At 49.2% G+C, this 15,681-nt stretch overlaps 6 protein-coding genes across 6 annotated transcripts; 2 read left to right on the forward strand and 4 right to left on the reverse strand.

Moving 5' to 3' along the window:
* Nucleotides 1-913: 913 nt before the first annotated feature.
* On the reverse strand, nucleotides 914-2,537 carry ANOM_002784 (C6 finger domain protein; the record flags this gene model as incomplete). Its single annotated transcript, XM_015548041.1, has 2 exons — nucleotides 914-1,733; nucleotides 1,789-2,537. 2 exons carry the CDS (start codon nucleotides 2,535-2,537, stop codon nucleotides 914-916), a joined length of 1,569 nt encoding a protein of 522 aa, XP_015409721.1.
* A 440-nt stretch (nucleotides 2,538-2,977) lies between these two features.
* ANOM_002785 (putative MFS maltose permease) lies at nucleotides 2,978-4,654 on the reverse strand (the record flags this gene model as incomplete). The annotated part of the gene is made up of 1 exon (XM_015548042.1): nucleotides 2,978-4,654. One exon carries the CDS (start codon nucleotides 4,652-4,654, stop codon nucleotides 2,978-2,980), a length of 1,677 nt encoding a protein of 558 aa, XP_015409722.1.
* A 285-nt stretch (nucleotides 4,655-4,939) lies between these two features.
* Nucleotides 4,940-6,802, forward strand: ANOM_002786 (alpha-glucosidase; the record flags this gene model as incomplete). The annotated part of the gene is made up of 3 exons (XM_015548043.1): nucleotides 4,940-5,011; nucleotides 5,064-5,484; nucleotides 5,541-6,802. 3 exons carry the CDS (start codon nucleotides 4,940-4,942, stop codon nucleotides 6,800-6,802), a joined length of 1,755 nt encoding a protein of 584 aa, XP_015409719.1.
* A 316-nt stretch (nucleotides 6,803-7,118) lies between these two features.
* ANOM_002787 (uncharacterized protein) lies at nucleotides 7,119-8,283 on the reverse strand (the record flags this gene model as incomplete). Its single annotated transcript, XM_015548044.1, has 4 exons — nucleotides 7,119-7,515; nucleotides 7,566-7,686; nucleotides 7,751-7,935; nucleotides 7,988-8,283. The coding sequence occupies 4 exons, from the start codon at nucleotides 8,281-8,283 to the stop codon at nucleotides 7,119-7,121; spliced, it is 999 nt and encodes a 332-aa protein (XP_015409720.1).
* Nucleotides 8,284-9,004: 721 nt separating this feature from the next.
* Nucleotides 9,005-10,339, forward strand: ANOM_002788 (alpha/beta hydrolase; the record flags this gene model as incomplete). The annotated part of the gene is made up of 3 exons (XM_015548045.1): nucleotides 9,005-9,331; nucleotides 9,398-9,628; nucleotides 9,689-10,339. 3 exons carry the CDS (start codon nucleotides 9,005-9,007, stop codon nucleotides 10,337-10,339), a joined length of 1,209 nt encoding a protein of 402 aa, XP_015409716.1.
* A 418-nt stretch (nucleotides 10,340-10,757) lies between these two features.
* Nucleotides 10,758-14,514, reverse strand: ANOM_002789 (RNA dependent RNA polymerase; the record flags this gene model as incomplete). Its single annotated transcript, XM_015548046.1, has 5 exons — nucleotides 10,758-11,172; nucleotides 11,223-11,543; nucleotides 11,606-12,978; nucleotides 13,034-13,198; nucleotides 13,354-14,514. 5 exons carry the CDS (start codon nucleotides 14,512-14,514, stop codon nucleotides 10,758-10,760), a joined length of 3,435 nt encoding a protein of 1,144 aa, XP_015409717.1.
* Nucleotides 14,515-15,681: the final 1,167 nt, after the last annotated feature.

Raw genomic sequence — 15,681 nt, forward strand, 5'->3', positions numbered from 1 at the left:
TTGACGATGATCTGTGCGCTTCGGGACTACATCCCTGACCATTCAGACCAATGGTCCAATAGCCAAAAAAGCCCTAAGAACGATGAAGAATTGACGAGCAGAGGTCAAGTGGCCAGGTGATAAGGAAAAAGCGGCTGCGAGGCGCCTCTCAGCCCTAGAATGGCAGTCACTACGTGGCCTTGCAGCGCCGTGGAATAATTTAGATGCTCTAGACCATCATGCGATAGGGCTACAGGTGATCGCCAATTTGGAACCCTTGCTGAGAGGCGAGTACGATTTCGTTGGCCAATACACCTCATATTCGAGGTCAATCTCCGTTATCTTGATTACTGGGACAATAACGAGTCTATATTCACGCTGCACTGTTTATCCTTGATATTTATCTTTAATGTTCACCTCTGCATTCCGCAGTAGACCTTGCAATGTGAAGCTAAAGAGACTTTATACCTCGCCGATGGTGCTATGGATGCCCAGATGTGATTTTTGACGTGATCCGTCGTGGATGATTATCCGCATATAAAATATTCTCAGACTTTGAAGATATAACAGGAATAGGATAAGCCTACATTTGTTTTTATTTTGTTTCAATCATAGTATTTTACGCTATTACTAGTATTATATTCAGACACTTAGTCAAGTTAATGAAGAGACCATAATGTCAACGCATTCTCCGTCGGGGTTGGGGGTGGGGGAAACCGTATCGCACCATCTATTGTCCCGAATAGTGAGTGCAATGATCGGAGGGCTATGTATAGGGAAAAGAGTGTCCTTCATCGTGTGGTATGATGTTCCTGCTACGAGTACTCGAACTCACTCAAGGGAGACATATTTATCACTGAAACAGTCTCTAGGACTGCTCATGAGGATGCTCTACACTCTGGTATGTCAAAAAAGGAATATATCGATCGCAATATCATAACAAGGACGTATCATCAATATCCGGCGTCATATCGCCAATGCGACTCATCTCCGCCCAATTCAAGTCCCTCTCAACATCACCTACAGCATCGAAATCCTTCTTCTCCTCTCCCACAAAGCCCCCCAAATCCTCCAATCCAAGATGTCTACTAATAGGCATGACCATGACCGGCAATGTATGCCCCACCTTAGCCATCAACAACGGCAGGAACCGTTTCCTCCCACCGTGCAACGAATGCACCAACGAGCACAAATGCTTCAAATAATCCTGCGGCCCCATCTCAAACCCCAAGGACCTCAGCCCCGTCGACGACAAACAAGCCATCACGTCCGTGAGCGTACACGCCACTTCAAAGATCTTCTCGATCAGCCCGACCCCGTGCGTCTCCATACTTTCCCGGGAAAGCTTCCACGTGGCCAGGGACAAGTCCCGGGCAATCTGCAGGGGATACCGGAAGTCGAGGCTTGGGTGGGTAGGTGTGCTGGACAGGAAACCTGCGGTCGTGGCTAGTTGCCAGATCATGGTGCGGAGCCATTGTTGCGACACCCGGAGATCCGCGAGCAGGATGTCTGGGAGGTCGAGGTCGGCGGGCACGGAGCGCTGGATGTGCTCCTCTAGCTGGACTAGCGATTCCCGGGTGCAGATGGGTTGGTTCCCGTTCCAGATTGCGAGGAAGGATTCGTCGAAGGGTCGGTACAGGTCGACTAGATGGCTGAAGCCGAGGGAGAAGGCGTCTAGGGGTGATGTGTCCAAGGTTGGGCTGGTGCTTGTGATTTGCAGCGTTACTGGACGCCGGCGGCGAATTGCGTGGGCACTGTCTTACTATCAGCAAATGGTTGGGAAGGTAGGTATGGTTATGGGCGTAGTACCGTTCCGATATCAATAACAGCCAGAACAGCTTCCCCGAAAAGCAAGGTTGGTCTTCATCAGCCGACTGGTCCAACATATCGGCTGTGTAGAACGTGGTGGCCTCGCGGAGGAAATAATACGCCTGCCGCTGGTTCCCGCATCCAATATGACACCCGTATAAAAGAAAGGCAATGGTAATACCCAGCCGAATAGGTGCGGAAAACGGATCCAGATGCCGCCGAGCAGCCATCGCTTCGTCTAGTAAAGAGCGGCCCATATCCGGTCCCGTACCCTGATGACAGGAAAGATACCCCGTCTGAGTCAGAACGAAGGCACAGAACGCCACCACAAGGCAATACGCATGAGGGCACTCATCCATGCGTTCCACCTGCTCTTGGAATGTATCGGGATGCAAAATCGGTACCGTCCCTAACATCCGAGAATAGAAGTACGCAGCACAGCTCTGCACGAGTCCATCGGTCAATAACCCAGGGCTTTTCAGATATCCCGTCGTCTGTGTGCTACTGGGACTTTCAATAGATGCAACACCACTCGGTTGACTTTCTTCAATTGCATCTGAATTTGCGCTGGCTTTCAATTCGTACAATACATTAGCCGAACGACCCTGTCGCCCTTTCTTGCGCCGAGAGCTGGTTGACCGGCAGACCAGCCTCATTGATCGACACGGACTACATGGACGGTGCGATGTGCATTTGACCTTTCGACGACGACAGGCGTCGCAGGCTTGGGGGAGTGTTTCGCGCGGCATGGGTCTGAATGCCGGTCGTTAGGACTAGCTGGAGGGGAAGAGATGGAAAATCGTCGTGCCAAGAGATTTACTCTCCGAGGGAATTTATGGTTCGGTGCATATTTGGGTTTGGTGTTATTATTTATTTTTTTAAAAAAAAATATAATACCCCCAATACCGGTGACGCATAAATTTTGGTACTGTAGAGTAGACCAAAGGTACTAATGAGGGATTGATATAAACTAGTGAGCCATTTTCGGCACCGTAATCCGACCTCACTGTCACTTGCGTGATTCAGTGAAAAGCATGGAATCCGAATATATATGATTACATACCAGACTACATGCAACCGATACATTAAGTAACTACAGCTAACGCACACATAATGCCATTAAAAATAAACAATACGAATTCAGCTTAATTTATACAAAGAGACAAACTATCACCAGTATGGAACCCCCCTACTCCTTAGCATTATCAACCCTAACCTCAACAACATCCTCATAAGGATCCACGATTGTGTCCGCAAACTTGCGTGCAGAAACCTTCTTCTCAAAAAGCACATCTAGCTCCTCATAGGTCCGACCCTTAGGCTCAGGCATTCTAAAGAAAGACCAGACCAGACAGACTAAACACGTCCCGGCCCAGAAATACGCACTCCTTGCGCTCCAGCCCCAGGCCGTGTCATTGAGTTGATAATTTGTCAATACGTTGACGACGATGTTGCTTATATTGTAGCCTGCTCTTGCTAGGACGATGGTCTTGGCTTTGAGTCGTGTTGAGGATAACTCGGAGACGAGACAGTATGTCACGGGCCCAATAGTGAAATCGTAGCAGAACGTGAAGATGATGAGCATGACGCCGATGGCCCATTTTGCCGGGTTGTTGGAGTCTGGTGCAAAGGAGAGGCTGCCCGTTATGATGAGCAGGGTGAAGAGACTAGTTAGGCCTGCAAGGTGGAGGGTTCGACGGCCTGCTACTGTCATTAGGTACCAGGAGCCGAGGGTGCCTATGACGCCGAGGGCGTATTGGACCAGGGAGAGGTCGAAGGAGCGGACGGTGGGAAGACCCGCTTGTACACAGAAGTAGGCGAAGTAGCCCATGAGGTTTTGGCCGCAGAGGGTCTGGACTAACCACACACCGCAAACGACTTCCGTTCGCCGCAGGTTGACACCTCTGAAACAATCCTTGTATCGCGTTCCTTTTGTTGCAGACTTCTCGAGCTCGTTCGTATGCTGGATCATGGCTATTGTGGCATCTGGGTCGAAGGATGGATCGCTAGAGGTTAGTCGGAGCAGGGCGTGTTTGGCACCGGACAGATTTCCGCGACGGACATGCCACCAGGGTGACTCCGGGGCGAAGAGGCAGCCGATTAGAATAGGGATGGGCCACACCCATTGCACCGCAAATGGGATACGCCAGGCCCATTGGTCTTCTCGTTGGATTGAGCCACGGTTTACACCAACGGCAATGAACTGACCGAAGACCCAGCACATGTTTATGAAGGTGGTCAGGTATGGTCGTAGCACCACGGGACAGACCTCCGATGCATACGCTGCGGGTAAAGTCTGGAACACGCCCCATGGAATACCAGCGAGGATCTCAGCTGCGAGTAACATTTGGACGTTGACAGCGAAGAAGAAAAGAAATATCACACCGGTCATGGCGGTTAATGCGGAGACCATGGTCCAGCGGTAGCCAAGTCGTTCCGAGACAAGACCGTTGATTAAAAGGCCAATTACCTCACCAACGCGGGCTCCGTTAGATAAAGCGGACTGCCAGGAAGCTGGGACAGTCCATTTGCCGTTGTCCGCTTGCCTCCCAAATTTCTGGTTGAACGCTGGTGAGGCATACATAGAGCTGAGTAGGGCTAGGTCGTAGCCTTCCATGATGAGGGTCGAGGATAATAGAACTGACCACCCGACGGCCTTGGGATACAAACGGATCGCCTGCCATAGAGTCATAGATTGCTCTTGCTGAGCGGCTTGTTTGCCATGGACCAGCGAGGGCTTTCCCTGGGCATCCTCGTGCGCTTCAATGACGTCTGGAGTAGTATGGTGGGTGTCAGGCGCGAAAGCAATGCTCAGATGCTTTCCATTAGGTGGGAAAGTGACAAAACTTGGAGGCCTTGCGAACATGGGTGATGTAGATAGTTATATGTTCTGCAGTCTATCATCTGACGAGAATCTAGCCCTGGAGAACTGGGGTGCATGCGAAAAATGGAGAATCTGGGGATCCCCACAGAGCGCGGGAGTATGGTTCTGATTGGCTGGCCGAGCACATATCGGGCCATAGCCGGAGGCAAAACGGAGTCTATACGGGGGCAAGCCGGAGGCTAGTCGGAGCAAGAAATCTGTGGAATACTGTATAAAGAGGAGTTCGACGGTAGCAAAATCAATTTTGCACCAGTTCACACAGATATCATGTCGCCGCATGCCGTGCATACCGTCCCTTCTGGGGAAAATAACTGGTGGAAGGAAGCCACCGTGTACCAGGTAATGACCTTCATCACCTGCCGATGAAAGGGACGCTCACCCACCGAAATAGGTCTACCCTGCCTCGTTCAAAGATTCCAATGGAGACGGCTGGGGGGATATTCCTGGACTAATCTCCAAAGTCCCCTACCTACACTCGCTAGGCGTGGATGTTGTCTGGTTATCACCCATGTATGATTCTCCTATGCATGACATGGGCTATGATGTGTCCGACTATGAAAATGTATTACCAGCTTATGGTACTGTCGGAGATATTGAGCGACTTATAGACGCCTGCCATGAGCGGGGCATGAAATTGATCCTGGACCTGGTTATCAACCACACTAGCGATCAGCACAAATGGTTCCAAGAGAGTCGCAGTAGTAAAGATAACGACAAGAGAGATTGGTACTTCTGGCGCCCACCTCGGTATGATGAAGATGGAAATCGATTGCCCCCGAGTAACTACCGCGGGTACTTCGCCGGTAGCACTTGTACGTATTGTTTTTACCAGGGTTCAGAGACGAATCACCAGCTAACAAACTTCCAGGGACATGGGACGAACACACACAGGAGTATTATCTCCATCTATACGCCAAAGAGCAACCCGACCTGAACTGGGACAACGAGGCGGCACGAAAGGCCATCTATGATAGTGCGGTCCGCTTCTGGCTAGACAAGGGTGTTGATGGATTCCGCGTCGATACTGTGAACAAATACAGCAAGCACACGAACTTCCCAGATGTGCAGGTTACTGATCCCAAAAGTTATATCCAGCCCGCAATCCAGATGTGGTGCAATGGGCCTCGGATCCATGAGTTTCTGCGAGAGATGTATGACGATGCCTTGCAGCCTTATGGGGACGTGGTGACCATTGGGGAGCTAGCCAATACACCTGACCCCGAGCATGTCTTGAAGTATGTCGGTGCGTCCGCTAAGCAACTTAGCATGGTGTTTCATCTGGACATCGGCCATATCGGTATGGGCAAAAGTTTAGAGGACAAGTACATTTTCAACCCGTGGAAGCTGACAGAGATGAAATCCATCGTGACCAAGTGGCAGTCCTTCATTGAGGGTACTGACGGGTGGACGACAGCGTTTTGTGAAAATCATGATAACGGTCGCTCAGTGTCACGATTTGCGTCGGACGCTCCTGAACACCGCGAGCGATCGGCTAAAATGCTGGCTCTGATGATGATGGCCATGACGGGGACCCTGTTCCTTTATCAAGGCCAAGAAATCGGCATGATTAACGCCCCGCGCGACTGGTCAGTCGACGAATACAAGGATATTGAAGGTCGCGGATACTACGAAGAAGCAGAGCGACAGCTTGCGGCAGGTGTTGATGCAACACGTAAGGATCGCATTATGGACGGACTGCGGATTCTGGCACGCGATCATGCCAGACTGCCGATGCAGTGGGACGATTCACCCCATGCTGGTTTTACCACGGGGACCCCGTGGATGCGCGCCCATGATTTGTACCCCGAAATCAATGTACAGAAACAGTGGGATAACCCGGAGAGCGTGCTATCCTTCTGGAGGTCCGTACTGCGGCTGCGCAAGGAGTACCGAGAGGTGTTCATTCACGGAGCATTTGAGGTTGTGGACTTTGACAATCAGCAGACTTTCTGCTTTATTAAGTCAAGGAATGAGAAGAAAGCACTGGTTGCGTTGAATTTCACGACCGAAAACCAGCCATTTACACAGGCCGCGACGACAGAACAAATGAAGCTGCTGGTCAGCAACTATGCGGAGCCATTGCCTGAGACATTGCAAGCGTTTGAGGGTAGAATTTATATCTCACAGTGAAAGCCTGGACATCATATCGAAGCCATTTGTCCGAATTCTTCTTACAGATAGGCGAGGTCAAGGATAGATTGACGTTGAAGATGAGTGTGGGGAGGGAAATTTTCACTTAAAGTGTTCATTTTTATAGCTGCCTGCCTGACCATGTGACCGAACCCACGATACCAATTGAGAGAATAATAATGGACAAAGTAGATACGCACAGTGTGCTATGGGTCAGCATTCTAGACATTACTATTTTTCCATTCAAACAACAAAGAATAAAGCGCTTAGCTAAGTTAATTATAGAGTTATCAGGTACAAGCTAAATACAACTAATTCACCGCCATTGCTCATCACGCACCAGGTGCTCGTCACTATCCTGCCTTATAACGTTATGATCCGAACCCTGCGACTTCTGTCGACCATCAACCATATACTCCAGCTGGACACTATTCGTGACCAATATCCCCTCATTGAAAGGCGGTTGCCGTGAACCACCCAACCTCCCCTCAGACGCACCGTGGCTGTAATATGTGGGATAGCTCTTCTCGACTCTTCGTCGCAGGGTATATAAGGTAGGCACATTGGCGACGAATGCCGCGAGGAATTCCTCCACGGATCCCCAGGTGTTTCGGTTCAGCTGAGAGGTGTTATCATCGAAAGATGGAAGGCGGACGATGGCTATCGCAATGAGAAGTAATCCGATTGCAAATAGTCCGACCAGTTGCAGACGGCTATAAACTGGATTAGCAAATAATAGTAACAACAGCTAGTGGTAACCTACCGCATCCATGATGTTTTGACCCTGAGTAGCCATGGCATGGGTAGTATCATTAACATTGTGTCCGTCGAGATGTTCATAGAAATAAGAGTGACGAGTTGAGTATGAGCTTCGATACATGAACCTGTATCGATGTTAAAGACTGGCGACTAACCAACCCAACAATTATTGGCGGGCTCCGGACGTACCTGGATCCGGCATAACTTGCCAGTAAAGATACAGAGGTCGACAGTCGGTAAAGGTAGTGATCTGGACCGCCGCAAAGCTGGCAACGAGCAAGGCCCAGCATGCTCTAACCATCCGTTCAGGCCACGGAAGACCAGAGAGGATTCGCTGGCAGAGAAGTAAGACTACAGCCTTTTGCAGCCAAAGACTGACGATGTTGACGTTAGTATGAATTAAGCGTGAAAGCGAGCCGGACGTACTAGACATTGTATACCAGACGGTTAACCACCGTCAGTTTGCTGCCGACCTGGCGACGGTAGATTTCAGTCGAGCTCAGATCTGCAACATGCCGATCCATATGGTTGTTTCCCCAGACCAAGATGACTGTCGCGAATGCAGAGCGGGCCAGGACCAGACTAATGCAAGCGATAGTGAGATAATCACTGAGAATCAAATGTTGACCGCGACACCTCCGCATTACCAGGCGCAAAAGCATTAACGCCTCACTCAGGGCGCCAAATACGCCCACCAGCACGATGGCTGCCGTTGAATGCATGGGTATCTCGAAGTTCGAGTGTGACCATCTTTGCCCTGAGGGAGTGGGAAGGGAAGGAAAGATTTTTTCGTATCCCTGCCGGTCGTTTGTTTCATTACATGCATCATCGGTGGTTGATTGTCATTATGGCTATGGAAGGATTAGGGCCCCTGACACTGGCGTTTCCATTCTAATCCCGAGAGAGTTAGAACTGAGTCAAAAGTTCTCAAAACTCGTATACGATAAACCCTATCGGTTTTTTGTTTCCGATGCAAGCCCACTTTTGGGCTGTCTCGTGAGGCGAGTCATTTGATCTGATGAAGCCATGTCCTCAGTATCTTTATCTAGTCATGTATGTGAAAATGGTAGTTTTCCATAAGACAAAAGAAAGATACCGAAAGTAGAGAAAGAAAGAAAAATCACGATCGTCCCAGCGTTACAATTTTCTTATTTACCTCAATGACCGATCCCTGCTCCCGACACCTTGACCTTATTAAAATTCGGGCATGGAAATTCTAGACTCAGGTCCGGAGCCTCTGGCCAACAAAAACGGTCGTTTCCATTCGTTGGTCAATTGACATCGGGACCAAGATGCCGTTAACAAGAGAAACAGTGGAGGATCGGCGTCGACGGTCTGACACATTAGCGTGTTCTCCCCCTTGTCCTGCCCCGGAATTCATTTATATTTGGAACCGTTCTGTTCCGCCCCATGGGCTCGACCGACCAACCGGGCTAATCACAGATGACGCCCCCTTTCCCACGTTTCCCCTTTGTTCCTTCGATCTTGGACTCGCCTGCCATGCCACATGTTTGCCAAGCCTTCGCAGCCGTTATCTTGGCCTCAATGCTTCTTCTTTCACGTGTCGTACATGGCGTTGAAAAATTCTCCAAAGTAGCGCCTCATTTCAGGGATTATTTCTATGTTGGTGGGGAGTATGTCCATGTCAGTGGTAGTACCGGGGGGACTTACTTCCATAATCAGATGTATGTGGAGAAGTTATCGCCAGTCCATGAGCATGTGCAACCATATCCCATCGTTTTTGTTCACGGTGGTGGTCAGAGCGGGACGGTGAGCTTTACGTTGTCCCGGTAGCCATTTAAGTGTACAGAGTAAGACAGCCCCTAACAACACTAGAACTTCCTCAATAAACCTGACGGCAGCCCAGGATGGGCATCTTGGTTCCTTAACCATGGCTATGTCGTGTATCTCCTCGATCGAACGTTAACCGGTCGATCCCCGATATTGCCGGGGGATGATGACCTGAGCCAGACTGCCTTCTCGGCGGAGTTCATCTCGCAGCGATTCACTGCCGTGCAGAAGTATCCCCTATGGCCCCAAGCCAAACTGCATACCCAATGGCCCGGCGTAGGTGCTAGCAGCAACCTGTATCGGCCATCTGTCCTCCACTGACATGAGCGACCGCAGACAGGTGAAATGGGCGATGCATTCTTCGACGCGTATTACATGAGTACTGTCCAATCCGTCTCCGACAGTCAAATCCAAGAGGAGACCATGAAAGCCGCCGGCGAGAGGCTTCTCGATCGCATCGGCCCGGCAGTCGTCATCACGCATTCCCAAGGTGGGCTGTACGGGTGGTCATGGGCAGATAGTCGCCCGGGCCTGATCAAGGCCCTGATCCAAATCGAGCCGAAAGGCCCTCCATTCCGAGAGGTCATATTTTCAAGTGCGTACAGCCGCCCTTGGGGACTTACCTCTATCCCCTTAGCCTATGACCCGCCACCTACGAATCTCTCGTCACCCTTGACAATGAAGAGTGTACCCGCAGATTCACACGACCTGCTTCCATGTATCATTCAACAGGAGCCTTCCAAAAAGCTGCCTAATCTAGCGAGGGTTCCGATCTTGATTAGTACTGGAGAAGCATCATACCACGCTGCATATGATTATTGTTTCATCAAGTTTCTGCACCAGGCGGGGGTTCCCGCGGAACATCTGGAGTTGAGTCGTGTAGGGTTGAATGGAAATGGGCATTTGCACTTCATGGAAAGAAATAGTGATGATATAGCTCAAACACTGCATGAGTGGGTTGTTGTAAAGGTGAACGGCACGCTGTGAGATCCGCAAATGTGTAAACTAGCTTTGATGGCCCGGGATATGATTCGGATGCCTAACTCAGAGGTCACGAGATGGGCTAAGCAAACAACAGTTGTTTAATGACCCCCATAATGATATCATTATGACTTTGCGCATGGGAAGTATAGGCCTTCAACGTTTAGGCTATAGGGACTAGGAAACCTTACCTTGATAATCCACGGAGTCATTGCCTTTGCTAAACACAAAAATGAACAAGCGTCATGTCATGGGCAATAAATGAGTAGCATCAGTACCACTGTAGGCTATGACTACATCTTGTATGTATCAAAGTGCATTTGCTATACTCTTCAGCATAGACAGGGTCGCCAAATCAAAGCATATTTTCAAACTATCGTTGCCTGACACTGTCAATTGAATGTCATATTCATTTCCATATACGTCACATAGTAAAGCAATTCCTCGGACCATCCTTATCGCGATAATCCAACTCGGCCAACAGTGCACAGACAGCAACAACTCTAAAGCTCTTAAGCTCACCGTATACCTCCTTGCGGCGGCCGGAATCGCTCACGTGGGTGCCATGATAAAGACACGCCATGGATAGCTCTAAGCTATTAGGATCGGGGTCCTGGACCCCCTGTCGGCGCATGATGTTTGTGGCCCATGTAGCAATCCTATCAAACTCCTCGTGGAGTTTATCTGATCGGTCACGTTGGCGGCGGGTCTGTACACCCCGTCTGTTAATGATAGACCCAATGACCACCTCTAACTCACTGATAGGCTTGGTTGGATGATCAGAATAGGTATCCATTGTCGAAACAATAGCATCTTCGTAGCTTTTGTGGAAGATAGCGCTATCAGCAGTGTAATTCAAAAGTCATTGACGATCAAGTCTTAATCTTACGCTGCTCGTATCCGCTTTGCTTCGTCAAGATGCTCCTCTTTTGGGGTTCGTGACAAAGACTTGCACCTTGTGAGGCAGTCCACAATCACACTATTCCAAAAATATTCGTCATTCGTAGCAGCTTCAGAAAGGACGTGTTTGCGCCAGATGTTTTGCTCATCGATGGCCCTGAATAGCTTTCCAAGGATCTTTTCTGACTTATAGTAGCGGTAGGGCTCCTCGACATCATCATCGTTGTCATCATAGTTCGCATGCGAAACATGCTGCTCAAGGCCGATCTTGGATTTATTATAGAGGCGTGTTTGGGGTCCTGGCGCCAGACTAGATGTTCTAATTGTTAGATCCGAGAGAAATAGTAGAATGCTGCAAAGAAGAAAGCTTACAAGTCTGGTCGATAGCGGTTCGCTCTAGGCATATCCATCATATTGACAGGAATTCCAGTTTTGGAAAAGTCCACGGCTTTCGAATGTAGCCCGGCCAGGACGCGGCATGAAGCATCCCTGGTTCCCGATTCAGCCTGATCCGCCATGATCATATGGCGGATAGCAATCATGCCAAGGATATCGGACCGCATGAATTCCACAAAGAATGCAGCCATATCACCTACCTCCACTACACGCCCTATGTCAATAGACGTGGGACGCGGGTAATCTGCAGGCGCAAATGTCTCAACGCTCTCCAGGTCGGGGTCCCAGATAACATGATACAAATCACCATCAAGATCCCCCCCACTCAACTTACTAGGCAGGTCCCGACTTCCTTTCTGGCTGAATACAATACAATTCCGATGGTACCTTAAAGGATGGTCTTCTGGGGGTAGAACGTTTTGGGCGCGTTGAATATCACCACAGTGAAGCGCAGGCGACCGAGTCACCAAGACATGCCCAGGCCCGGGAGGCGCCGCGTATTCCCCTGCCATACGGTCAAATGTCACATAAACCTCGCCTTCTTGAAGGAAAGCTGTTTCATCTATAACCCCATAAAGTGTCATGCCTTTTTTCACGGGGATACGCGCTTTATGCTTCAGGAGCCGGAGCTCCCTAAGAACCACCGCCTCGACAATGGCACGGAGGAAACCGTCGTTCTTATAGTTCAAGCGTGTCCAGTAACATTGACGGTAGAGTCGATACAGACCAATGCACTCGCCGACTCCCTTGTCCTTAAGAAACCTTGCTGTCTTGTCTGTACTGACGGTGATCGATTGAAGGCGCGTCAGCTCCTCGTTCTGCATTTGAAAAAACCAATCCTGAGGGGCACCCATGTCCTCCAAGATCTTGATCACTTGACGATTCAAAACCATGGGGTAAGGTCTGGATGCCATATTGCAGATCTCCAGGTTCTGCATATCCTCACTATCGAACTTGATCATTGACGGGCGGATTTGAATGACTGCAGAGAGCAATCGGGTATCGACAGCAAGCATACCTTTCGCCCCACCTAAACGGATCTGGAAACATGTAGGGTTTCCTCTTTTGAGTGGTATGTCGGCCCAAATACTTGCCACCACCTCTTTCGAAATAGCCCCGACCCCATCACTGAAGACCCGTGAATCGTCCGGCGACATCAGATCCGGAATCGTTGAAACTCGCACCCGATGCTTTTCTAATGGAACCATGAAGGGCGTTTCAGTGAAAGCCTGGCCGATTCTAGCTGCGCATCGTGCCGGTGACGTTATATGTGAGAATTTGCCGATTGCACTGATGATCGAAAAGTATGTTTGCATATGACCATTATCGTCGACAAATGGAGATGAGAACTGTGGGCTGAGTTAGTCTCTTCCTATATAAATTATCTATAGACTGGGAAATTACCCAAACTGTGTGAGATCGCAACGAGGAATGTGAAAACCCAAGAAAGTTATATGTGCGACCGGCGATCTGGATCCCCTTTGTCATGATGTCTTTGAACCGCCCAAAGATATCCTTGAAATCCACTTTTGCATTGAAAAGCAAATCTTCTCCATTCTCGTCGCAGAACTGTACACGTATAAAGTACTCGTGATGGTTGGGAAACTTACGCAGAATCCGATTTTGCGGTTCCATTTCCGGCCCATGCAATGTAATCCGCGTGGGGGTCACATTGACCCGATGGACTTTTGTCATGTTCGCTGTGCTCTCATGAAGCCCTTCACGATAGGCGAAGCGTCTTGTATCTCCCTGTTGGTCTCCTCAAGCGTCGTCAGAAGAGAGTCTACCGCATAGCCCCATGGATCATCTCCAGGAAACGGCCAGCCGATCATATTAAAAAGCTTTCTGATTCCTTCCACGGTGATAGAGTCTCGTCCTGCTGCCTTATCCTCGGCGAATTTTATGCGTAGCCTTTCAGTCAAGCGGCGAGTAGTGGTGGGATGCAGGTATGCATTTTGTGCCAATGCCTGCAGCTGGAAGAGAGCCCCAAATGGCATATATCTATTGCGCGTACATTCTGCTAACTCAGTCAGGAGTTTACGAAACTCAACTGAGGCTGACTGTGAGGATAAGAGGGACCCTGCTGGAGCCAGATTGTAACGATAGATGGTTATGTCCCAATCTTTGAGTTTTTCTATTTTCGCCCTGAAGTCCACTGCAGAAACTTTGAACTGATATACCAAGCACTGCCCAACGATCTGATCGTGCCCGTTCCCTAGACTAGACAAACGTATCCGATTAGAGGGCAAGCCCACTGGTTCGTCGCAAGTCTCTAGTACTTCAAAGAAGAAGGGCACATCAGAGAGGGTAACTGTGAGAGTACCTTCAATAGAGTATATCAAGCTAATAATGGTGGCAAGGGGTATTCGAATTCGACATTTGGGAAATACGTTGACGATCAACGATCGCGTCTTGAATTTCACAGTTCCTCTGGCTGACCATTGAACCTCCGGACTGTATGCCAACTGGTCCCCGACAAAGTCACATCTTCCGCAGCTGTATTGCTGCAGCTCCAAAACGACAGACTCTTCTTGTCGCTCTCGGTATCCCATTGCCCTTTCTTGGGCCTCGTGCTCCATCGTCCGCAATGCGAATGGCTTTGGTGGAAATCTGCTTGGTTTGCAGCACACATCAACTCCCATAAGATTCAAACTCGACTTTGGGGCCCGGTGGAGAGGACTAAGCGGATTCTGCTTTTCGCCATATGCCTGCAGAAATCTTTCTCCATCGCCGACGTGCAGAAAGGTAATAGTGCCAAACCATTTCTTCCTGGGCTTCTCGCAAATAAAGTCTTGAATTTGGAGATTCTTCATGAAGGGCTGAAGTTCGCGTTTGAACCCATGCCGATTAAGATCCGCTGGGACACGGTGGAGAAAGACTTCCATCTTGGATATAGTATCGAACGAAGGAATAGCTTGCGGACGAGGATATGGCAGAGAATCACGGGTGATAAACAAGGTTGATCAAGCGGTATCATTATTGATTGAACAGTTGTGGGGGCGAGAGGAGATGACCTGGTGAGGAGCAAACAGATGACCAGATGTCCTATTGGTTGCTGTGGATAGCAGGGTACCTATTAGCCCGGTACCTTGAAGTGAATCAGTAGGTACTTGTCCCAGCTCGTCTTGATTGGCGGTCTGATCTCACCTTGGCTAACACTAATACTAGCTGACAATCAGTGCTCTTCTTCCATATGGCTATTTTGCAGAAAAGACAATAGTGGATGATGAGCAGAGGTCCGCAGAGATTTTGGGAGTGAAACACCTCTCCTGCTTGTTATTGTTCACGTAAGACAAGCTGGCCAACACTAGACCAGGGAAAAGCAAAAGTGACATAAGATAAACTTGGGCGAAAGCAAACGTGCAGTGCTACCCATTGTCACACATGACTTGCTTTCTCTCGCCTCTCCGTTTGTCTTTTTTTTCCCTTCTTCTTTGCCTTTCGGGAATAACCAGATCTACTATAATATATGGCGATGATTGCTTCGTTTGTTGCATGACAACGCAATGCGTGCAGTGAGCTCTTGGTCAATAATTTGACTTGACGCTGCATAGACCTAAGCACAAAAGGTATAAGCATATATTTACGAATGCCACAGTAATATTACAATACACTCCTTACGCAGGCGGGAAATGAATTGTAACTTTGACCTGGAAAGCAAATTAAGTAAAGTAAAAGAGAGAGAGAGAGAGAGGGCGGAGAAGAAGACGGCGGAGTAACTATTAGAACAGTGATGGGACGGGATATGGCAAGGTAGAAGTCGTGATTAGTGTCTTCCTTCCAACATTCCTATCCTCGTGGAAACCACAAGGGTTCTCCAATCGTCGACGGTTTGACAAAATTCCCACGACGGAAGGCAAATAGTCTAGAGAAGCGTTGCTCAAGAATGTGTATCCCAGCTTCTCGCAACTGTAAAGCTTCAACCTGCTGAAACCTGAATATAATATAGCATGCATCCCAAAACGTCGCCGACAAAAGCGCAAATAGAATCACGATGCGTGCTGAAGTGTAGCCAAGCAGATCAAATGCGCAGAATAATGCACCGACGCAGA

The sequence above is a fragment of the Aspergillus nomiae genome, assembly GCF_001204775.2.
Source record: "Aspergillus nomiae NRRL 13137 chromosome Unknown contig00045, whole genome shotgun sequence".
NCBI lineage: Eukaryota > Fungi > Ascomycota > Eurotiomycetes > Eurotiales > Aspergillaceae > Aspergillus > Aspergillus nomiae.